The sequence below is a fragment of the Toxotes jaculatrix genome, chromosome 17 (genome assembly GCF_017976425.1).
Source record: "Toxotes jaculatrix isolate fToxJac2 chromosome 17, fToxJac2.pri, whole genome shotgun sequence".
Taxonomy (NCBI): Eukaryota; Metazoa; Chordata; class Actinopteri; family Toxotidae; genus Toxotes; species Toxotes jaculatrix.
The window spans coordinates 19986291-20012279 of NC_054410.1; the positions used below are offsets into that span (position 1 = coordinate 19986291).

The following is a 25989-nucleotide window of genomic DNA, read 5'->3' on the forward strand; positions in this document are numbered from 1 at the left end:
AAATGTAATAAATATCGACCAGATTATATAAATACATATACAGTGTATGTGTCATCCTTACCGTGGTGTCCACTGCTGTGACTGCAGCAGTTGCAACATGTTTCGGGACAGACTCCTGTGCCTTGAGCACCACACAGCCTTGAGGTCCCAAAGTGATGATGACTGACCCACAGCCTCTCTTCAGCAGCTCTTGAGCGGCCCGATGGGCTTCCTCCACATGAGCTACAGAGGAACCAGTCAGCAGCTCAGCCTGTACGGAGACAGCATTAGAAGAGCAGGGGTAAGACAGTGGGAACATAATGTATAATCATATACACAACACATTTCAACATTCATCTCATTTAGCATAAGATGATAATGCCACACTATTTCTTTGACATTTTCTTCTAAACCAGTGTTTTTTTTTCTTTTCTGGGTCAGGGAGCCAAGTTAATCAGAGGTTAGGAATTAAAATTAAAGATAGAGCAAAACCAACACTGGTGTGGGATACTGGGTGGATAAATAAGGAGCTGCGCTATGGAAATTCCCCAAGGCATAAAACCCAGTCCAGTAACAAGGACTGTGTGAAACATTCAAGACATAAAAGAAAAGCGTTGAGTTTTTGTGTGTTTTAAAATCCAAACCGACAACGTTCAGTCCTTCACAGCCATTTATTGTCTAATGATGTCTAATTAGTAGTCTATTACATGTCCATTGCTTACTTGCTTTAGTTTACTGTTTTGTGTTAACAGTTCTGGTATGAGTCAGCTCTTAAGTACACACTGACCGTGGTCAGACAGACTCATAAAACACATTCAGTCTGTTAAGGATTGGCTGGATCCATGAACAGTCTGCGGGCCAAGCGTTTTCAAAGAGTAGATCCTCTGACTACGCTGCTTCATCTGGCTCCAAAATGACTAAACAGTGACAAAGCAGGACTCAACAGCTGATGTTTGGATCTTCAAGAGAACTCCGAACCACAACAGTTCTCCCCAGAGTAGTCGGCACCCCTCACCAAGATCCCCACATTATTATTTTCTGGAGCTGGGAGGCAGTTGCATGGAAAGTTTTATTTTCAGCCATGATTGAGGCTTTAGATTTTAATGTATTTTGATGATGACTGTTATCATTTATGTGACAAAAATCTCTGTGAGATTAAAAATGTTTACAGTTTTTTTTTTCAAATTTTTATTTTAGTATTTTACTCAGTTCAGTTTTAATGCAAAGCTTCAATGTGCTAAACTGTTCCTCCAATGTGCAAAACACATGTTCAGTTACTATGAATACAGGTCTCTGAATTGACTCAACATAAAATGAATGCAAGTAGTGTCAGCGAGCATTTCTCCTTATTGTAGCAACATTTCCCTGTGAACAGCACTGCAACATAATTTCTAATTACTTCACCACCACTGCCATGCATATCACAGAGAGGTGAGAGGAAACAGCAGTGCTGTTCCTTTACTTCTGGCTATTGTCAAACTGAAAGTATTATAATGACAGTTTTTATTTTAAAATGCAAAAACTATTCAGTTCTAAACTATTGTGATGCTCTGACGAAGTTACTGGATGAATCTTATCTAATTTGCCCCAGATTTGTCCATTGTATGTGCTCTGTGAGATTTTGGAGGCCAAAATCTGGAGTACAGCATTTTTCTGTTATGAGTTATGCAAATTGAAACAGTTGTAAAAATGAGCCAAAGCAACTGAAAAAAAGGAAAAGAAAGAAAAGAAAGAAAAAGAAAAGAAAAGAAAAGAAAGAAAAAAATGCAATGTATTATTTTTCCTGACCATTTATATATTTTTCTCTCTCTCCCCCTCTCAACCGTTACACACTTCCACATATAGAATGACAGACACAACCCTACACACACACACCCAATATGTAGTATACTCGTGTTTTGCTTGTTACTCATTTGTCTATCACATAAATATTAGATCACTTGCACTAATGAGTAATGAGATAATACTTACAAAATAATTAAAAAAGAAATTACCTGGTATAAATAAAATTATGAATGACTTATTACTTTTGTTACTTATTTTATTCAATTTATTTTAACCAAGAGAAAAAAAAACCCTGCAGTGTTACTAATAGAAATAAGCGATTTTAGTGTGTTTTCCTAACAAACTAAAAGAGATGAAGAAATTTTATGGTGGGCGTCCCCTTTAATTTCCTGCCACAATTACAGATCTAAAAATCACCCTGCTCAAAAGATATCAACAATGACAAAAACAGACAAGCAAAAACACAATCCTTGTTTCTTTATGTTGCCATCATGCTCCTATGAAAGTGTGTGAGAACCTCTCAGATCTGTGGATGACAAAAATGTGGATCCATTTTGGCACGTGAGGTCCTCAGGTGGACATCAAAGATAATTTCCCTCACTATAAAGCACTTCAGCATAGTATGTGGGCTGAGGATCAAAGAGTGCCTGCACTTTGTCATCTTTAAGCCCCCCACCCCCCACGCCAAGTACAGTGAGACCACACACAAGCGCACACATACACACACCTGTACAGAATGTGTGCTAGCTATGAGCCCACATGAGAGGGTCAAGACACGGCTGACAGTGGTATTGAATAGGGGTCTGAGGATACGATCCCCCCTCTGCTTTCGTGATCAGTCAAAGTAAACAATGACCCTGGACAGTTCAAAAATAAACCGCGGGGTGTATCTGTGCTTTTAGAGCCCACAGCCACCCCAGTGCTGTCGGATGCCAAAAGAGAAAAAGAGCTGTTTTGTTAGTCATCAGCTTCACACCAGTGCAGGGAATCAATCTGCCTCCCTCTGTGTGCAAGAATATGAGAAAGTTGAATTATGTCTCTCTTGTTGTCTGTGTGCTTATCACACACACACACACACACACACACACACACACACACACACACACACACACACACACACACACACAAAGGTGAACCTATTCTATTTTTTTAAAAAGCATATGCAGCATAAAGCTGTTGACATGGGGGGTGAATATGTATATATTTAGGCACATAGCTAAAGGGTGGAAAGAAACAGTCATTTTATATATTAAGATTTTTAACTGGGAGTTTTTATTTTTGCTTTTAAAAAAGTTTAGATCTTGAATTTTGAATTCTTTTCATTTTTATCACACAAAGAATTTCTTGTCACTGTCTATAACTGTCAGTAACTATTTTGTGCTGGTACTTTTACAGGCTTTTTCTAATTAGTTGCTTTCTGCATAAATCTTGACCAGTGTCTTTTACATTGGTCTATTGTCTTTTCACAATTACTCATAATAAATCTTGTCAGGTCTTTATTTGCATTAAATCATAGATAGAGTTGGAAAGTGGGCATAATAATATAATTTTTATCGTGTCACATGACCGGGAGTTACAACATTTCCAAAATGCAGGGACAGGACACTCTTCCTGCTGAATCATCTGCACCAACAACGTGAAATTCCATTAACGCATCAGTAAATTTAAAAAGACTCAAAAGTACACAGCTGTGTAAAGAGAAGAAAACATAAATTCCAGAGACCACTGCAACAACAGAACATCCAGTCACAAAATATATTATATGATTATATGTACATATAATTAAAAGAAATAGTAATATAAAATATTTTTTCTCATTTACAGGCTTTAGACCACCTGTAAGCAGTTTTTACCAATAAAAAAAAAAAATTCCATTAAACTGCAAATCTAGCTTAAAACTTATATAAAACATTGATCAACTGCAGTTTAAAAACCATTTTTAATTCAGTCCAAAACAAATCTGCATTAAATGAATATTAAATACAGCTGCTGTCATAGGTTCTTCATGTGAAATGTAGAAAGTGAGAATCTGTGTGCAATGACTTTCTCTGTGACTCAACTGTTGACTCAACTTAATATCTAAGTGTTTTTGAACTTGTTTTCCTGAGTTCAGTTAACTTAACTCAGTCAGTTTTACTTAAACTAATAAAATGATGTTGAACAAACTATTTAAACTAAGTTCAGTTAACTCATATTTTTGAGGCAGCAGGGGAACTTGTGTTTCTAAGCTGAACAAACTTCAAATGATTAAAATGAGGACAGGGGCAATAAACATGAAAGGAAAAAATAGAGAGTGTTCAATACATTTTGGTTTTATTTTGAATTATGAACCTGATTATAAAGGTTTTTTTATATATATTTTGATGAAGCAGTGACTTCATTTTTGGGATCCAATATTAATTGAACTGTATAAAATTAAAAAGCCTATTGACTCCCTAAAATATACATCAAATATATATTTAAAAACAATACTGTATGTATAGCATATTTATCTATTTATTTTTAATTTACTTTGTCAGATTTCAGTCAGAGTACAAGTACCTGTCACAGAGTGGGCTGTTTTGGTGCTCTTTCCACGCCTGCATACTACATAATGTATAACATGACTGTACCTCCATGACCTGACGCCTTAAAAAAAAAACAAAAAAAAACAAAGAGAGAGAGAGAGAGAGAGAGAGAGAGAGAGAGAGAGAGAGAGAGAGAGAGCGAGAGGACATGTTGTGCTTTCGTCAACTCTCCCTTTCATGTCCCCCACACCTGGCTACAGTGTCTCTCCACCCTGCATCACCACATCAAATAGAGGCTCACAGGCAAACTCACATCTACTTTATCCCCGAGGGGGAGGCTGACTCAGCCAAAGAGCACATCTGCCCTGTTGTTTTTACTACGATTCCCATCTATTCATGCCCCCCGTCGCTCATCAGTCATCAACTGCCAGTCAAAACGCAAAGTGCCTTGACACCAATTTTTTACCGTAACAGGGTGGAGAAAGGGACCTATTCTGTCCTTCATACCAGAGAGTTTACATGTATGGCTAAAGGCTACAGTGAGGTTATTGATGTGCCAGTGGGGGTCATGACCCAGGAGGTAGAGTTAAAAAACTGTGAAAAGGTGTGTGTGTGTGTGTCTGTGTGTGTGTAGGCGCTCACAACATCTCCAACCTCTGATCTTTACCTCTCACAGAAAAGAGGAAATACTTCTACCCGTCCCTCACTCAGGGCCTCACAACAAGTCATCCAGTGTTACTGAGCGTTGACTGAGCACATTGTAAACTGCAACATCTGTTGATTTTAATTATCAGGAGTTAATTAACCTGTCTGCTCTGTCCTCTGAAGTTCACACTCCAACAGAACAATTGCCATCTCAGACCGCAAAATTAACGGCTGCTGGTGAAGAATGTGAAGCTCGCCTTTGTGTACCTCTGAACGAAACCATGAACCCACTGTTTCAAAAACCTTTAGCGGTAAATCTGCCCCAAATATGTGCGAGAACCAAAAGTTGGTCGGGTGAATAACCACAATTTTGCTGTGTAGGACTGATTTCAGTTTCCTCTTTGCTTCCTTGTAAATGTGAGTGTGTGCATGTGTGAGGAAGGCAGGGGTATTGTGTGAGGATGCATAAATGCTGCTGTGATAAACACTGTGAGCTGTGTATGTGTGTGTGAGTGTGTGATTCATCACCTCAGACTCATTACAGCAAAACACATCAGAGACTCTGTAGAAATCTGGATCCAAGTCAGGAATGGCCGGCGCTGGGTTGAATATTGTCTTTACTGTAAAAAGAAACCAGGCTTTAATCCAAGAGTTAAAAAAAAATATAATTGTTTTCAATAATAAACCCGGTTATAGTTGTCAGCTTGCTTTTAAAACGGCATCATTTTGACAATGTCTCTCAGTGACACATTTTACAGTTGTGTGATGTTTCTTTTCCATTTACTAAGCTTCACTGTCAGGGTCTGACATTACCTTAATTAAACTTGCAATATAAGAACAAAGGCTATTGGGGCTACCGCTGGGGATTGCTCTTGCAGGCAAAGCTCAAGTGGATAAACTGCTATAAAAAGAAACCTTTTAAACGATTAAATTAGCACTCCCTGGAAAAAGAACACCACAGTTTAAAAAAAAAAAAAAAGAAAGAAAAAAAAAAAGGGAAGGATGGTATAAACAGCCTCACATCCTGTACCTTTGTGTAGTACCATGTAACCCCTGCAGTTCCAGAATTGTGTGTGCGGAGAAGATAAAGCATGAGGCACATAACCCTATATATGTGTGTCAGTGTGTGGGTGAGATGAGTTGTGACCCTTTCTGTGTATGTTAAGGAGCGCAAGAGAGCGAGAGCGTGCGCGAGAGAGAGAGCAAGAGTGTTTGTCATAAGTAATCCTCTGTACGTGTTGCACATCACTGTCTTATGCATATTCATGAGCACAGAGCATTAATGCATCTAATACCATGATTTCTGTGTATGTGTGAGGATAAGCCCAGCTTGACGAAGCGATTAATTCTGATATCTCTGTGTACAAAATAAAGCCTTGTGAAAGTGTGTGAGTGTGTGTGTCTGCGTGTGTGTGTGATTGAAATATATGTTCAGCGTTGGTGACATCAAAGTCTGTTTTGCAAAACTGTGTGCCTAGTTGCTGCGTGTATGTATGTCTGTGTGTGTATGTGTGTGTGTGTGTGTGTGTTTGCGTGGGCACATAAGAGAGCAGCTGCGTGGGTTTGTGCAGGGCTTTGGCCACCTGGCGCTTTGAGGTGGATACTGGGCTGCTCGCGAGTAAAAGTGGAAATAATCTTGCTCTCTCTTTTGTAACACACACACATGCACACACACACACTCATACTGTACTATATGTACACTCACACGAGCCAAGGCCATGTCACAAAAAGTGACACTGGGCTCTTTCCAACTCTTCTTCCCTCTCTCTCTCTCTCTCTCTCTCCCTCTCTCTTTCTGTGTTAACTGAATTTCTCCTCAGTTTCCATCGTTTTGGTTTCCAAGACAAGTGCGACATCTCTGAAATGTGATGCCTCAGTTTTGCATAAAAAGGAAGTGTCTCTGTCTTCCCCCTGGCCTTTTTTTACCTTCCATATCTGCTCTGCATCTTTGAAATACTTCCTGCATTTCTTACCATCTTCACCACTTACAAGGATGATGAAACGTTGCGAACAACCGCACAACAGTCACGCCTTTATTGTCTCTGCGCTAATGAAGAGGTTAAAACTGTATTTTTATCAATGCATCGATATAAAAAAATCTTTTTATTCACGCAATAATCAATGCATCTTCCTCCGACTGCTGAAGAGCATTAGGCAGTCTTTCCTTCTTGTCGCAGTTTCACAGTGTCCTTCAGAGGAACAGCTGGACACACGTAAAACACTGTGCTGATTATGTAGGTTTGATTATGCTGTTAAATTGGAGTAACTGTCAAAACATATGTGGAGTTAATTCGCTGGCTTTCACAGGCAGCCATAAGTCACAATATCAAGTGAAGAGCTAACCATGGACTGCGTGTCACATCAAAAAGATAAATAGAGAAAGTATCAGTGAATCATGTAAAAGCCTTACTCATGCTGCTGTTTTGCTGTTGACTATTGTCAATAATCATATTATTATTATTATTATTATTATTATTATTTATGGCCATGGGCAGAACTGGCAGGAAGTCTGACGTCTGACTTTCACAATCTCCTCCCTTAGCTGCCATCTGTGGCATGACCACGGTGTTTGCGTCAAGCGTGTAACTTCAGTGCTGATGTTAGCTGGATAGTCCCAGGGCTCAGGAAGTATACATGCAATAAGACTGCTGAGGATGGAAGATCAATCAATATGCACAAGAGAGGCGCCTGTGTAAAATCCCTAATACACTGATGCATGAAGAAATCTGCCTCTCTGATGCAAGGAGCTGCTACTGTAGACGTCACATTAACCAGTGTGTTGGTATCAAGTTGCTTTGTTTTGCTCTCCAGGTGTTAGTGAAACCACACAAACACACACACACACACACACACACACACACACACACACATACAGACTCACAGCTGCTGGGACAGATGTGGTAATCCTGGGATGCGTGCATACTGAGTCACGTCTGGCTGAGTGCGTGCGTGCATGTGTGTGTGTGTGTCATGACTCTGGGCTTTTTTACTTGGAGGTTCAAAGTCTGGTCGCAGTTTTGCTGCCAGAACAGTCCAGAAACCTACAGCCGTCTGTTACTGTGGTTGAATTAAGAGGAAAGGTGGATGGAAAACAATGGCAGAGGGAAAATGGAGTAAGACAGAGATCACTCACACATGCTTACACGCACACACACACACACACGCACACACACACACACACACACACACACACACAAAAGAAATGAGTCATCAGTGAGTATGTGAAAGGGCTTTAAGAGGCTCTAATTGCATCTGGTGAGAAATATAAAAGCGGCTTCTTGCTCAGACAAGGAAGAGGGGGAGGAAGACGGGGTAAAGACGGAAGAAGAAAGAAAGAGTGAAACTACACAACTCCTACCATTTCCTTGGAATTAATTTAATTCCATTAACTCCTCTGCATTAAATGGTAGAATAAATTATGTATTTACATACTGTATGATTTCTTCTCAGATAATTACATGCAAGAAGAATAAACTCTTCTTGATAGCTTATCTTGACAAGTGTTTCTGAGAGCTGGCATCCACAGTACGTGTGGCTCGATGGTGACATTTGCGTAATTTGAGCGGCGCTTCACCCCCGTGTCATTAAATCCTCGCCGCCAAACCTATTAACACCCATTCTCTCCAGAGAACTCCATTTACGCAATGCTCTGCCGCAGCTATGTTGAGGTGGCATCCTTGCCAAGCGTCTTCGCTCGCCTTGCCTCTCTCCTGGCACCACATGCCAAGCCTAATCCCGTGGTACGATCGACACGGTGAGGAGGGGGGCTCGGAGAAAGAGGGTGGCGCTCGGCGAGGCCATCTGGGTATCCCATCTGCAACACAGTTATGGGTGCGACTCTTTCGTTCTGGCGACCTGCAGCGAGCGTTTACCAGCGACAGGCCCTGATGACAGAGGCGAGAGGCTCCCCAGACGTCTCGAATGACGCGGACGGCTTCTAATAATAGGATGCTGTTAAAGATGATTGGCTCAGTAACCTGGTTATCCAAACAAAAAAAAAGATGGAGGGAAGGAAGCGACAGAGATCACCAGAATCCCATTGGCTTTTAGAAATGTGCACGGACATGGTGCTTGATGGAGAATATTTTCTCCATCCTCTACCATATTTTCCTATACTACAAAATAACATTGTAGTTTTATCATCTTGAGGTATGTGCTGGTTGTATAAAACCATATTTAAAGTGAGGCTATGTAAACTCTCCCGAACAGCAGCTGCCTGGACATGCATTTAAGGTGATACTAAAATGAATCTTTTGACTATGAAACATGAGAGATGGATGTGAAATGTTAGTGTCTGCGCCATCAGAGAAAACAGTGGCTTGAATTCACACCATGTGGAAAGAATTCCAGTAGTTTTCCAAAGTAAAAATGAATTCCAATGTCCCCAAAAATATAGTTAAATAAATTGTTTCCAGTTATCTTGCTTGAAACTTTGGTCAAAACTGCTGTACCATAGCTTACACTGTGTCCTCTCCTGCTTCCTGTTTGTTGGTCTAAATTCCTATAGTAGGTTACTGATTGGCTGCCAGGCACATCACTCAAATATTCTGTCATCAGGTTTTTTGGATTTTTTTTTTTCTTCATATCACTAAACGCGTGACAATAAACTCAAATAAAACTCCTAGTCCGGCATCTATGTTTAGCTATGTTTTACAAAATGTGCAGCGTCAAGATGGGCGAGCTTGGACAGAGCAGCTCCACAGGCCAGAGAGGAGCAGGCTCAACGGGGTCAGGCACGAGGATTAAGACAGAAGCAGTGTATTTAGTCACATTTTGGCAAATATATGAGGGTCTGGAACACACTCAGCCCACAGATGGCCGGCAGAGAAGTGGATTGTATTGCAGAAGTGGTCGGAGAAGTTTCTATGGATATTTTGATACTTTTTTTGGACACGTTTTCTCCCTTCGTCACTGTTAGGATCCACTGTAAAACCACAGTGTTTCTACAGAAAGACTTTAGTTTGAGTATCACTTAAAAGGTCGAATGTGTTCCAAATATAAACCAAAGAGTGACCCAACAACCAAACCATCAAAACGGGATTTTAATCTGCGATCACTCTCAAATTGTTTGACAAATCTTTGAAAACACAACCTAACAGAAAAAAAATATCTTCTGATGCTGTTTGGGGGTTTTTCTCCAGTATATTCCAGTTTTGGTCAGCTGATCGTGCACACATGAAATGACTTTTTATCTAAAGGTTTAACTCCTATACTATATACTGTACATGTAAACAAATGTGTGTAATTTCTGTGGTCAAACAAAGGGCTGAGTCTTTAAAGACCAAAGTAACCATAGGTGGTAAACACAACCACAGTGGAAAGCAAAACTAACCACCTGTTCTGCATTTTATAAGTGCAGCATTACAATACTTTGTCAAACATTTTGTCATTTTTACTTACGTTTTTTTAAAAACACTGTTTTCAGAAGGGCCTGCACATGCACTGTGGACACACCATCACATACAGTACAGACACACTCACTGACCTTTGTTCTCCTGTGCCATGCGTAGTGCTTGCAAGGATGTCTGCGGACTGATCTCCAGCTGGCACACGAGCACTTTTGCATGACTAATGGCTGGTAGAGCATTCTGCAGCTCCTCACTGCCCAGCAGCATGTTGGCACCGGCCACGATCACAATGGCATTCTCACCTGCCCGTGGACGCCAAAAGAGACGTGTGAACAACCACTATGAGATGACTGTAAGACTCCATGGGAACTCTGGGAGTCCATAATTAGGATTAAACTGGGGCTTTGCAATGCACGAAACTGTGGTGACTTGCTGTATAGTGAAATTTGGGGATTATTTAGTATTTAGCGCACTCTTTGTATGCATTATACTGCATGTGTACAGTGGCGAGAACGACTTCAATGACTCATCTGTAGCCTAAACCATCTGCCTTAAAGTAGCCTTAATCTGTTACATGTTACAAAATCACTGTCAGTTGTAAATGTGCTACAAATGAACTGTGACATTCAGGAGCTTGCTGAAAGGCCTTATTAATCCTTTAAGCATACCGTCCATTTGTCATTACATTGTAACCTTCAAAATACTTCAAATGAACCCAATGTCAAACACATGAGCCCTAATGTTTTGATATGTATCTTCTTTTTTCCCTTGAACTTTCCTTTTCATCTATTAAGTAAATAGCTGAACACATTTGGTTTAATTAGCCTTTTCACACAAAGCAAAATAGCATGTGCATATTGTTGTAGCTGGAACTGGAACCTGTGGATACTCAGCATGGTTTAGTGATGTTTGTGAATGTGTGTGTGTGTGTGTGTGTGTGTGTGTATCCAGTGATTACAGTCACTTGAGCAGTGGTGAGTCAATGGTAGTAGTGAATACATTGGTGTACTGTGTGTGTGTGTGTGTGTGTAGTAGTAGTAGCCTGAAAAAGTGCACTTATAGCTCTCTTGGTTGTGTGTGCACAAGACTGTTTCTACAGCTCACAGAGTACAGTATACGGCAGCAGCAAAAGCATTTACCTGCATCATTGACAATGATGGAGGCAGCTCCAGTGGCTGCGTCAGAGGTCTGACCTACAAAGTCTGAGACAGAGAGGAGAGATGAAAGGTACACAACAGAGTTTAAAGCATCTAGTATTTGCCTTTCCTGCAATAACAAATTTGTTGCTTTTCTGTCTTGACAGCATAGCCAAAACATTGAGATCGACTTTCATCAAACACACCTCTGAAAAACAAAAATGTCAGAACAGCAATCACTGCTAAATCCATGCAGTGGATCTGGCTCAGGTCACTGTTTTTTGGCTATGATGAGACTGGCCGCAAATATCTGTAGTCTGATATGTGCACTGAGTGCAACAAAAGCCTTCAGTAACTAATACGAATCAACAAAATACAGACTAAAAAAAAACCTTGCTCTGAATGTGAACTTTCTACCAAGCACCATGGAAATGGGAACCAATTTGGCATGTAAAGCAAAAAAAACCAAAAAACTACTCCATCTTACCTGTGTGTACACCATTGTCCTTGAAATTCTGGATGTAATTGTCTCCAAAGAAGTCTTTACCAACCTAGAAAAGATTGAAGGCAAAACGATTACAACAAAGAGAGTGTCAAGCGAGGTCAGACTTGGTTAGCGGCAACTTTTGAAAAGTGGTATACTCAAATCTCAGTTGGGTTGGATTTTCCTGTGCCCTGCCAGCATACTGGCATGGTGCCGCCGCCGAAAATGTGCAAAGACGAACACACAAAGTCAACAAACGCACACACGCGCAAACACACGACCAGCTGCGCCAAGCCTTGAAGACAAGATAACCCCGCCTTCACGCCTCTTCATGCCCACCTCGCTTTCGTTTTCTTTCCCTCCTTCCACTCTTCCCCTGATCCGCACTGGGATGTCCACATCTGTAGCTACTTTGGGTTGTGGAAGGGGTCCCCACCTTGCCCCGAGGCGCCTACTTCGAACCCACGCTTTCCAAAAAACGTGCCAAAACGCGGGGCACTTCTAGCTGAATGTGATAGTGGGTTGGGCTGGTATTGGCTGCTTGGCCCCATCCTCTTTGAAGAGCGGCCTTCTGTCTTGGATGTTTTTGACAAGCCCGGGTTGTCTATTTTTGGGTTCTCCCCATGCCCGGAGAGCTCCTCCCGCACTGGGTTGTTATCGATCGGGCCTCTTTGTTCTGACAGAGGTGGGGCTTCGGTGCTTTAGTGCTCAGGTTGAAAGGCAACACTGAGCTTACTGATTGGAGACTCGGGGTTGTATGATATGGGAATAGGCTTGTTTGAAGGCGCGCAAGCGTGGGTGGGCGTATGCATGCGGTATGGTATTGATCAAGAGAAAATGAGGCATGGAGAGTTGATGTGGTGAAATGACTGAAGTGTGAACGAAGATATAAGGTTTTGGGGAGTTGTTAACTAGTTGGTGGACCATGGTGGCTGATGGTTTATTATTTGTACTGAGTAAGACGTGGAAGAGCCAAAGGTTGGACAAACAAAAGTACCTTTTCTTCTAGAGATAAGCACATTTTCATGCTGGGATCTAAAAGATCGTGCACAGTAACACAAACTGATACAGCACAACAACAGTTATGGCTGTAAACTTGATTGCGCCGTCATACCTTGCAGACCATAGCGGTTTTTACCCCCAGTCTGGCAGCCTGTATGCACTGGTTGGCCCCTTTTCCTCCAAAGCCAATGAAGAACTTGTGACCATGGATGGTTTCCCCTGCTTTGGGTAGCCTTGGTGCCTGACTGAAGAAAAAACAGTTTTTAGAAGTACGCATTCACACAAAAAAAAAACCCTCATGGGATTTATTGAACAAAAAATGAGTGTTCTCGTTAAAAGAGAGCTTTGGTTGGATTTTGAAATTATAATGAGCTTTTTTTCACCTCAACAGTCTCTTCATACAGCAGATAAAAGTTCGCAAAATTTCCATCAAACTTTAAAAAATGTTTTCTTTTTTTTTGGCATTGTTAGTGTTCTACATTAAAACCAAGGAGTAAAGGGAGATGTCAAAATGTGAAGATAACCCTTCAGGGCCAAATCCTTCCCTGGTTAAGCTATTTATTTATCACTGGAACATGTGCAAAAGAACACAAACAAGAGGATTCTGTGGAGTCTTCAGAGGATTACATCTTTTGGTCATGTGAAGGTCTTCCACAGAAGGGTCAACAAAATGCAAACCTTTCTGGTTTGGGCAAAGGAAACTTTTCTCCTGTTTTTCCCCTGTCCTGTTTTCCACACTCCAACACAACACCAGTTTTTAAAAACACAGACAGGAAATGAAGTCCAAAATTGCTTCATCACTCCAAAAAGTAGTCTAGATATTTTACCTAGACATTCAGTCAGATGTACCCATGCAAATGATGCAACCAGAAAAACCCACAGATGTCTCAACTTGACACTGGCCACACCAATAATGCCTGAGTCATCAGGATTAGGTAAAGTTCTGCCCCTCCCCTCAAGGTTGATATGCCACAGGTGGGTGCCCTCAGGAGGAGCTGTCTTTCCTGATTCCTCTGGTCACAGATCGAGGGTGGGTGATGAGTAACATGAAGAGAGAGACTACAGACGGCTATATACTGTACGTCAGCATGCTGTGGTTTGGCCCCAGACCAGAGCTGCCCGAGGCCAGAGGGTTTGCGGATGGCAAAATGTTGTCATAAACTTGTTTTTCACCCTGTTGTTGTTCTTTTTTATGCTTGTGTGTGTGTGTGTGTGTGTGTGTGTGTGTGTGTGTGTGTGTGAGTGTGTTTGTGGCAGGTGTGCTATTACAGTAAGTTCACTCAATCCCAGGATTTCCAGTAACTGAGACGCTGGTGGCAAACACTGGAGGTTGTTATAAATGCTGCTGTTTTTACACCGGCGTGTGAAAACACTAAAATGCCCAAAGCTATAACAGGATGTAGGGTCAGTGAGGCTAAAATGTGGTGAGAAGGAAACGGAACAAAGGTCAGACACATGTAAATACACACGAACACACACCTACCTCGACACACACATTACCTATTCTACTTCTTGATGCAGCTGTCTCACTAAATTCTTCCCATCTGTGTCACTGCTGTGTGACTTTCGGTGGGAAAAGTAGTGCTTGCACACTGACTCTACTAATTTGTTAGCAGGCTATGTTTTGTCAGGAGAAAAAATTTTATAGTAGTTACTATGTACAAATACTTTATATAGTATATCACTAAGGTGATAGTCTGTGTGGTAACAGTTGGGTAAAAACCAATAAACACACTTAAGGCAGAAAACCTCACAACAATAATCACAACACACATATCTGAAAAAATATATTGCAAAAATACAGCAAACACATTATGAAAATCCATCCCTCACAAGACATCTGATATGAAAGACTAACAACCTGCTGCTCATTCAATGCATTTCTATTACAAAGTTTAAAAAAAAAACCAGTTTGATACCGCTCTTATGTCTGTATGGTAAATATGAGTACTGCCAGCAGCTGGTTAGCCTAGCTTAGCTTAGCACAAAGGCTTAAAACTGGGTGAAACCTCTAGATTGGCAAAGTAACAAATAAGTAAATAGCAGCACCTAAGATATCATGTGTGAATCAGTGATTCACACATGATATCTTACTTGTCTAATACAAGCCTGAGGTTGCAAGGCTCACAATGATGACAAAACTCCAGGAAGTCCAGACAAGAGACAGTCAGACACATAACCACCCATAAAACCACAATGTGCTGTTTATTTGCTTTGGTTTTCATATGGACCAAACAAACAAGATATAACATGTTTATGAGACGGGTCACCAATAAACACAAAATATTTGGTTTGGTTAATTTGTAAATAAAACAGAAATGTAAAAACTATGCAAAGCTAAGATAAACTAAAATCAACTGAGCTGAGATCAACTGAGCTAAGATCAACTAAGCTAAGATCAGCTAAGCTAAGCTAATTGTGGATCTAGCTTAATACTCAATGGACAGACAAGAAAGTTATATACATCTTCTCATGTAACACTCAGCAAAGACGCCATGTGCATTTCCTAAAATGCCAAACTATTATTTTTATGATTTTCCACACTTTTTATTCATCGTGATAATAAGTTCTATTTTATCTAATGTTTTACTAATATACCAGTTCCTCTGCCTCTCTTCTTTAGTTCTCTTATTATTGTACTGCATGATGCCAGAACCTGACTAATAGGAAGTCCACTTTCATATAAGGAGAAGAAATTTTCTGTCCTTCTTGCACAGGTCGGTAGCCAATGTTCTGCCTTCCTATTTTATAAACATGTCCAAAAAACTGATCTGTTGTGTGCCACGGTTGGTCTTGACACTTGAATGCTCATGACAAGATATTCAAAAAATGCTGAAAACTGACGAGCACAAACCTTTGTCAATAATAAAAACGCTGTCAACATAAAGTTTTAACCTAATGACTCCACATTTGGCCGACAGCCACCTGAAGCCGGATAACTGGCAGGTAAGATAAACAGATTTCCAAATTCTTAAATAAACCCACCCACGCTTCTTCATGCCCACAGAGACACTTGGCTATTGTTGTCTGTGGTGAGTGCACCAAACAAACAGGGCAGTTATGTGCTAAAGTGCAACCTCAGTGCGTTTTCTCCCACGGAACCAAAAGGCCAAAGCAGGTGTTCAGTGACGTGAAGTGTTTGCTTTAAGACTGGCTCTCATTTCCCTCACCTCCGTCTCTATTAAAGTCATTCCTCAGATGTTGGTGAGCAGCAAGGGGAAGTAGACATGGGCAAAAACAAAGTGAAATGCTGTTTTTCAAAGTTTGAACTAGAGCTTGTCTTTCTGGTTCCAAGCACAACCACCAAAGTGAACTTATCACTTGCAAAATAAAATGCACAGAGTGAGCCCAAGGTTTTGTCTGTATTAATCAAAATTAACCAAAAGTTTGGTCTATGCACCATTAAGAGGAAACAGTTTGTTCTGATCCTGTATAATTTTCCTGGTCCATGAAAGGTCTCTGTCGCTGAAGCTCCAATAAATCATGACAAGGTGAAGGGACTTAAAGAACAGGTCGAGTAAAGACGGCATACCTTTCATGGACACTGTGAGTTGCTTTGCTAACAAGAGGTGCAGTGTCAGAGTCAGAGTAGGACGTGGGCGTTTATTTTTGTGTGGTCAGAGCATTTGCTGGAGCCATGTGCATGTTGCTATTATTCCCTCGATGGTCAGAGGATAGAGGATATAATCAGCCACTTGCCAACCTATTCAGAGTCTGAATTCGTTGGTGCTCAACATCATCAACATCATAGCTTTGTTTCATGTTTTTTTCCCTTTACATTAAAGCTTGTCAGACAGATCTCTTATGATACAGAAAAATTCTACTGCAGAAGAAATACAGACTAAGGGTTGCAATCCGTTCATTTTAAGGGATCATGGGGGAAAACACTGGAAGCCACTGTCCTAACATAGCAGCAGATATGTCAACATAAGTGAACTTTTAGGAGTAAAACACTGCAGCTACAGTAATAATGGTAACTAGGGCTGCAACTAACCTCCATTTTCATTATTCATTAATCAACGGATAATTTTCTTGATTAACTGGTTAATTATTTGGTCTGTAAAATGTCAGCAAATGGTAAAAAATAGAAACCTTAAGTTCCCAGAGCCCATGGAAATGTTTTCAGACGTCTTGTTTTTTTTCCAGCTTACAATCCTAAACCCAAAGATAGTTGGTTTACTGTCACTGAAGAGTCAGAAAGGCAGGAAATATTTGCATCTAAGAGGCTGAGACCAATAAATTCTTTCCATTTTTGTTTTAAAAAATGTAAAGGTTTATCAATTGTCAATCTTGCTGCGGAATAATTTTCTGTTCATTCACTACTTGTTACTAACCAAGATTATGCTCTGTGTGGAATCTTATGAGAAAGAGTTACACAAAGAAATATGAGTCAGTGAACAGACACCCCTCTAGCTCCAACCAAACTCTGAGATTCTTGGGATTACGACCGTTCAAAGAAAAACATCAAATAAATGTGTGATTACTCTGCTTTAATAGAAACAATCCGGTGGGAAATTTTGTTTATGTTCCACAATTTGGGAAACTCATGTTTCAATGAGCAGGTGGAAAGTGTGGCCTCTCAGTAAGCTGTGGCAGTAGGGGGCACTGTATGGCTTTGAGAATGGGTTAAAAGCCTGAACAGCTCTGCTCCACCTCTTTGTGGACTGCAGATAGTAGATAATTAAACATTGCCTTTTACTACCAAACAACATGCTGTAAAACAGCAGCACAGTGCGCTCCACAGCCTTGACTGATACATTTATAACAAAGCACTACAGAAAACATTGTAACTACGTTACATTTGTGCGTTTGTATCGCAACACAGAGGCAGAGAGAGGCAGAACGTGAGTGTGTGTATGTGTAAATGTGTGCCAGTCTGTCAGTCAATTGTACTGCCACCCAAACACTGGCTGTTCAAGACAACTGGATTTCTAACTTCAAAGCCATGCATATCACTTTGAAGGGCTGTGAATGTATTCCAACCACCCTCCCCTATCCGCATTCTGACCTCCATCCAAAAAGACCCAACCCGACACGCACGCATACACACACACACACACACACATGCTCTGCAAAAACAGGCCATTTCCCGTTAGCTTATTAGAGTCTTAATTGACAACTCCTGCCCTTCAAAGCAGAAAGTCATTGGTTGAATTGCTAATGAGCAACAAAATAAAGCAAAAGAAACCCCAGTAGGAGACGCCATATGTTTTTGATAAGTGGGGACTTGTGGAACAGTTTGAGCGACAACTAAAATGTGACATCTTGAACTGGAGTGTGCACTTTTACAAAAGCCACACAAACCTTTCTCTTAGCAGCACAGATTGAGGTAGCATATCCAGATCTCCACTTGCTGGCACCCAGGTGAGAGTTATTTTGTCCGATTTCACACAAAAAAAAAAAAAAAAAAAGACCATAACACAAAACTGTAACACAAGCTAAACAAACATGTTTCTTCGTGTTGACATGAAGACATTTATTTGGCTGGAGCCCATAAAGACTTCTGACACTGCATTTACTTTATGTGGCTTTTGAGATTGTGTCATTCCTCGCCTCCCAAAGGTTATGGTAAATGAGGGTGACAAAGTGTTTTCAACTAACCCATTGTGCTGGAGTTGATGACTAATGATTTGTGGGAATGGATCCTACTTGGCTCAACACATTTCACCACGTATAAGGATGATGCAACACTGACATTTTAGTAAGCAGTAATTATACCAGATCATCTGCACACTTTGAATCTTTGAAACCGGGTCATGCGATGGTCACATCTGCACCATCTGTCGATGACTAGATCAATTATTTGGTTTACAAGCTGCAGCGGTAATTAATCAGTTTTAATGTCTTAGAATAACAGCTTGTGTTTCCTGAAAAACGATTTGTATGACTGACAGTAAGTGTTTTCAAATTCAAAAGATTTGGACTAGAACCTGAAGTCCGCCTACAATTATTGCCAAATGGCCTAAAAGCTTTTGGACCAAGCACTGTTAGACCACAGACATTCTCTATGACATTTTGAGCTTTTAGGACAAGGACTGAAAATGCAGTGGCATTATCTAACTTTAGACCACTTCCTCTATTCTTGTGTATACAGGACTGTGCAGCCAATTTCAAGCCATGATGGAAAACACCCCTGAGCCCATACGCCATATTTTCCACAAGCCTGCATGTCAAAATAAAATCCTTGAAGGAAAATGGTGACTGTGGTGGTGGTTAATAATAATATAGGGAAATTATGTTTTGAACAAAGACAAAGACAGTTCACCACATCCTATCCCTCTTACAGTTGCTTTGCCTGTTGCGATTTCCGGTCCTGTACAGGACATAATACAGTTTACAATGATAATGGCAGATTTACCACTTAAAATTCTTAGTCATTTTTGAAACACTGATTTCAGACAGAGTTCCTTAACTTAATTTTGCTGCCTGAAATGGCAAATTTTATCAGCTGTGGCTAGCAAGCTACAGCTACAGCTCATTAGTTAACCATGTGTGTCTTGGCTTTGGAAATAACACTTGGCTTACTACTGTAGGTAGTAAGATAATTAGCTTATTACCAGTTGCAGCTTATCCTAGAGCAGATGAACACAAGTTATGCCATTCCTTACATATTTGATTGTGTGTTTTTGTTTTGGGAAATGTTAGAAAAAATGATACCACCCTCCACACTCTATAAATGTCGAGTGCCACTCAACAGCTACATGCACGCTGCTTTAAAATGTGGAGAAGTCCAAATTTTGACCGGTCTGCTGTGCTTAGTTACAGTTGCTAAGGTCATGATTGGACCACCACTATAAATCAATGGTAGTGAAACTGTATTAGTTAAAACTGTGATTTCCGACCTTTTTTTGAGTTGTGGTCCTTAAAATGAAAAAAATGTCTCACATCACATATGACATTGTGTGGACATGATTTGTAATCATTTTGACTTTTCCTTCTTGGACTATTTATTTTTAGAGACATAGGGACCCCTTGGAAGGTCCCCACGCATTTATTGGGAACCACTGGGTTGAAAGACGGCTGAATGGTTTATAATGTTTTTTTTTTTAAATAATATAATATTAAAAAGATACACATCAAACAGTCTTAGCAATCCCTTCTAGCCCAGTGCAGTGCCACATGGGGCCCTGACCCAAAGGTTGAGAAACACTGCTTCACATTTCTGAAACACGTCCTAATATGGCAATGAAAATTTGTCCAATGTGCTGCTTCCTGTTGGGCCCACCTGAGGAAGCAGAGGAGTTTCCTGAACCAGATTTAGCTAGAGGTTTTGTAATCAGCTCTGTCAATATAAGGTCAAATATAATGTTGATTCATGGCAATTACAGAAAGTACAGACACAACTTGCTTCACTCGCCAGTAGGAATTTGGTAAGCAAGGTTAAATAAGGGCTAAACTTACTCACCTCACCAAGTCAGTCATACAGGAGCCGACCACCATCACATCAAAGGCCTCTTCGGTCATGGTCTGATTAAGACACACATTTATGTCAGTTCTATAGGAACAACACTCATTTCTGGGCATGAAATGTCTCAGAGATTTTTCATTTAAATTATGTGATGGTGATTTAGGAGATTCTTGAATTTCTCAACATTCGTCCAGCCTTTCCTGTAAAACCTATTCATAAACGAGGACAAAATCTAAAGCATAGCAGACCCCTTAGGGGCATTTCAGGCAAAATATGTAAACTAGTTTCCCAACAGCCTCCAAACAAAAATCACTTGATATTATTTATCTCCCACATTAGCATGAGCTCAACTGAAACAAGGAAGAAGGTAAAAATAGAGCATTCATCGCTGGCTGAGTTGGATAGATTCCAGTCTTATTGGGGGTGGAGAAGGGTGGGGGTATTTCAATGCTACACCACGTGAACACACCGCAGCCCAGCAAAGTCTTTAATTAATTCAATCCTCAGCTTGTATCAGAGCTAATGCTAGTGTGTTAATCTCTTCAAATCTCTTCCTAGGCAGTGGAAGACTTGGAAAGCCTGGCCGCTGGCTGTAGGATGGCTCAATTCACTCTCCTACATCTCGCAGCATATTGTCTTCCCTCTGCAGGCATGAAGAGTGAGCCTAGAACCCTCCACATCTCCACTGGAGGAGGACATTAGGAGATCTGCATCGTCCGACCACTTGAAACAGCAGAGAGCCCTCTTAAAAATCTCCCTTGCTTGTTGAATTTGAAATTGAATTACCATACATTAGCTGACCAACCTGAAGTGTTTGTAAAGCTTAATGTAAAATGTGTTTAATCATTACACATTAACTACAGCTTAACAAAAGGTTCCACCCAGCCTCAGGCAGAACACTATACATGCCAAATGAATGAATAAAGTGATGATTTAACAGTCCGAACACACATTTTTGGGACTAATTGAGCATAGTATGTTCTGAAATGAATGTTATACATTCAAACACTTTAATCTAAATGCAAATCAACATTGCACACAGTGGGTTAAACAGTTTAGAGTGAGCTGTAAGCAAAATCCAGATGAGAATGTTGTTGGAATCATTTAAAAAAAAAAAAAAACTTGTAAGATTACATATTTTGCCTATGTCTAGTTACACAGTCAAAGCTCAACTGGATAATGATTGTTATTACAACGATATGACCATTTATGTTTAAAAAATGTTTTTCAGAAGTTTAGATAATGACTATAATCTTTTACTGTCATTCCACCCCCACCCCCCTGAAACACACACTCCCACCCAGTTTGTAAAAGACTTACTTTATTTCCAGTGTCATATTTTCCAAACCATCTAACAATAGAAGACTAAGCTGTAACTTAATGTGTAACTAATAAGTCAAACCCTTATGTCACTGATTGAATTACACCAATAATGATTAGATGAAAGGCCAGCTGAGCATATTTTACTGTTGCTGTTTCTACTGGGTGCTTTGAGGGTTGTTCTGAATCACCCCCATGACGGTGGAATTTCCCAGTTGTGAATCAGTCCAGCTGCTCTCAGTAGAAACACCACTGGTCTTACTGGTCGCACTGAGACAATTTTTATGACATTGTCATCGCTTTGCTTTTTTTTTTTAGTAAGAGTTATTTAGTTTGCACAAAACCAACACGTTTCAGCTGGTAAATCACATTACACCTTGAATGTTTTTCAGTCTGAGAGGTATTTTTTGAAGTGTTAAGATTAATACAGGGAAATAAATGCCAAGCAGCTATGCACCCTGTCAGTTCTACACTGTGTCATGCTGAAAGTTGAAATCATTTACTATATTGTCACTATATTGTCACTGTTTCACTATGTCACTATATATATAAAAAAAACACTTGATGTTAAATTGTTGATGTATTTACCTGTAAGATATGCTCTAATGTTAGTAGTAATACAGTACGTGACATGTAATATGCTTATTGTGCAAATAACACATCTATTGCTGTCAAAGTCACAATGTAATAAACTAGAAATAGCAAGCTAACTTTAAAACATCCATGGGAGTAGCCAAATATTCTTCCCAACTCTGGAAATAATGGGAACACTGTGGAATAAAATGCCCCAAAAAACTCAAAGGGAATATAACCCGTCTTAATCTGATGAAAGGTTAGGTGAAATAATGCATGTTGAGACAAAGTGTTGTTAAATAAATCGCTACAGTAATTACCTGAATTCCAAATTTGGTCTTGCAGAAAGGACACTACAGACATGTGACGGTCAATGTACATACGGCTGCATATCATTGTAGTTTTTGCCAGACCCGTAGTTGTCAATGAATCAGTGTATACCCATTTAGTTTTGCTTTAAATGGTTTAGGTATAATTAAATTAAACGAAATATGCTTTATCAGTAAAATATCACCGAGAAATTTGTCTTTGGGAATGAACGCATTCATTGTGCTTACAGGCATTACAGTAGACGGCTATGTACGGGGCTATCAAAAGGACCCAAACAACATGTACCGGAAACTCTGAGAGCATGAAGTAAATATTGGAGTTAACGCTCAAATTATCCGATTTTCAGCTCTTTCAGGTACTCTAACACACTCCTTCTGATGTATTTAAATTGACAATAACGAACAGGTTATATTTCGAGAAAGCTAAACGTTCAAATTCAGGCAAATTGATGCATCAGTCGATGGTAAGCTAGCCGTGGCTAACGAGACTAAGTTTACGAACACTGACATCCTGAAATAAACCAGTGTACAGATTAATTCCCCCCAACTACTGAATGTAACAGTTAACGCTAACCGAAGTGCAGGGCGTCAGCTTATGGTGGCACTACATTACTTGTTTTCCATTCAATGTGGTCAGTCTACAGGGCATTTTAGGATGCGGGACAGGTTACAAACAGTGTTATAGCTGAATTTGCCAACCCATGATACTTCTTGGTTCTTAACAGTTAGGTGGTTTTAGTTTAAACCTATACTTCCAAGAATATTGAGGTGAATAAACATACTTTAAACACAGACATAACTTGCGCCAGAAAGCCAAAATCTTATAATAGGAAACTGGTTCTGACGCGCATACAAAAATTTCCATGACACCAGGAAATGACAGATGAAAACGAGCGTGATGTAGCTCACGTCTTTTGAACGCTTAGCAGGAATACATTGTTTTACTTTGTAAGATAAGGTTGTGTGTGAAAGCATTTCACAGAAACGCATTGTTGTATCTCCACAGACACTTCAGAGTGGAGAAAATGAATAACATGTCCCCTGAGGTTGCACTGCACCGGATCTCGCCTGAATTGCGGCCCTTGCTGTGCAGCGTAGTGAGGAACGGCCGTGTGGGACTGGACTCCACAAACTGTCTCCGTGTCACAGACCTCAAAACCGGGTGAGGTGCAGCTCTGCACCAAAAGACACATGATCCACTCAAATGTTATGAATGAGATGGGTGACATGTAAGGCAAACCCTGTAAACATGAAATTATGTTAAGAGTCGTAAAGTGGGAGTAGCAGGTAGTTTTTCTGTGAGTGATAACCTTACTGCTCCTCAATATAGCAAAAGATGAGTCTAGTGGATAACACCATAGGTTAAAGAATCCAATTCTAAATATGTTTTTTGTTTGTTTGTTTGTTTGTTTGTTTTTTTGGTGTGATTGTAATAACACGGATTCACAGTTGCTGAATTCATGTAAGATTGGCCTAATAATGCAGAGTGAGACATTTAAACTGATTTTAAAAAAGTTCTATAAAATATAATTTTAGCTCTAGCTTACCAATTGCATTGCATTCAACATAATGTTAAGTTAGGTGTTTGGATTTTATCTGCAATGATTCTGCCAAAACGCTCCTTGGGAGTAATATATGTTTTCTACAACAACATCACAGATATTGACATATTCTGACGGCTGTGTTACAGTTTGTTCCTGTTATGGCAGCTGTGAATGACACGAGGATGCTTTTCAGTGGATATCAGTCCTTATAATGAAATGCCCTGTCTAAATAAATTGTGTTTCCTTGCCTGTCAAACTCCAGGTGAAGTGTAGTTGTAACAGTGGTGGTTGCTTTTCATGACAAATTAGTGAGTATGTCTGTATTAGTCTGTATGAAGTTGAAGGAGAGGGGAGATTTGTTAGACTGACTGTTGCTTGCAGGAACAACTCAACACATTTTGACTGGTGACTAGGTCAGATAAAAATTATTTAGATAAGTTTAAATGTATGAGTGCTTATAAATAAACTGTCAATGTTTAGAATCTATCAAATTATTCAGATATTCTGACAGTGGCTTTAAAAGTAACTTCAGTCTTACTCATCTGAAAATAGAAACACCAGGTTTAATGATCATTTTAACTTAATGTTGTATTCATGTTCGTCATCACAAAAGGCTTTAAACTGACGGATGTGTAAAAAAGATTTGACATAAAAAGAAAGCAGTTGATTGGCGCTATGAAGAACACATTGTTAAGTCTGCGTAGTATTGAATCATGTTGTTATTTAATTAATTATAAACCTTGTGGATGTTTGCTTGCTTTTAATATTCAAGACTGACTGTGCCTGCTGACCTTTCCTTGTCGTTTTCATTAACCCCCATGTTCAGATGTACATCTCTGACTCCTGGTCCTTCCTGTGACCGCTTCAAACTTCACATCCCCTACGCTGGAGAAACTCTAAAATGTAAGTAATTTGCCATTTTCAAATTAAATAGACAAGTTTAGCCTCTGATGTTGGTTGAATAAATAGCCACTGATATTTACTTTGGCTGTCACGAAGCTGTAGTTGTACATAAGGAAGTCTGGGTTTGCTAAGGTTCTCTACAGTCTTAAGATCAGGCTTGTATACGGTTACAAATGTAATGATGGTGACTGAACAGTTTAGTGCAGTTTAACTCCATCTTGTCCATACGTTTGTTTGTTCTCTGTGCTCTGAAATGGAAGCGCTGACGGCATTTCAATTTACAGATTTTCTGCTGCACTCTGGTTTATTAATTTATTGTCTAGAGCAATGGGCCTGTACTTTGCAAAGAGAATGTCAGAGCTGAATTAATTTAATTTCAGATAAAACGTGTTCAGCCAACCTTGATTAGTTGTGAGAGATCCTCTTCTTTCTCACCATAGGCTAGTTTAAAGATAAGAGGTGGCTTCAGGTCGACACCAGCTCACGTCACCAACACCAGTGTATAATGTGAAATCATGTAAACATATTCAAAACACAAATTCAGCTCACTTTTTTTTTATCCCAGTACTTGGACCTATGCACAGAAGCTGAAAGGAAACTGGTGGTCCATAAAAATACCAAATAAACAATCTGTATCACTTGAATAAAATACATAATTAACCAAACATAGGAATGTTTTGGAATTGCTTAGCAACTTAGTGAGCAGTAAGACCAAAAGCACCCACAGGAATTCCTTAACTACAAAAACAAGATGAATATTTTTCTGATGATGGTGATGTTTAATCAGTGAAATGATACCAGTAACATGATGTTGTTTGTGCCACTGAACTTTTACTGGAACTGTCTCTCACTTCTGGATCAAGCCCCCACATCAGAGACTTTCCCTTATGAGAATGCCTCCAGAAGTGCCCGATGTGCAGCAGCACTAAATGTTTTTAAGTATAATTATGGTGACTCAGGAAACCCATGTCAGGCCCATCGGTACACGCACATGCTGAAAACATAATATCCGTTATCTCTCCGTTT

General features: G+C 39.9%; 2 protein-coding genes across 2 annotated transcripts in view; one reads left to right on the forward strand and one right to left on the reverse strand.

Annotated features, from left to right (window-relative positions):
- rbks (ribokinase) overlaps positions 1–22562 on the reverse strand; it is a 30469-nt gene extending 7907 nt beyond the window's left edge. The window contains exons 1-8 of the mRNA XM_041061517.1: positions 22508–22562; positions 20292–20353; positions 12999–13131; positions 11888–11951; positions 11404–11466; positions 10402–10566; positions 5445–5536; positions 62–250 (exon numbers count right to left, since the gene is read on the reverse strand). Coding sequence (XP_040917451.1) covers positions 62–250; positions 5445–5536; positions 10402–10566; positions 11404–11466; positions 11888–11951; positions 12999–13131; positions 20292–20350 — 765 coding nt within the window. The 5' untranslated portion in view covers positions 20351–20353; positions 22508–22562. The remainder of the gene's footprint in view (positions 1–61; positions 251–5444; positions 5537–10401; positions 10567–11403; positions 11467–11887; positions 11952–12998; positions 13132–20291; positions 20354–22507) is intronic.
- Positions 22563–22774: 212 nt separating this feature from the next.
- Positions 22775–25989, forward strand: part of babam2 (BRISC and BRCA1 A complex member 2) — a 66175-nt gene continuing 62960 nt past the window's right edge. The window contains exons 1-3 of the mRNA XM_041061211.1: positions 22775–22872; positions 23523–23678; positions 24887–24963. Of these exons, the coding sequence (XP_040917145.1) occupies positions 23542–23678; positions 24887–24963 (214 nt within the window). The 5' untranslated portion in view covers positions 22775–22872; positions 23523–23541. The remainder of the gene's footprint in view (positions 22873–23522; positions 23679–24886; positions 24964–25989) is intronic.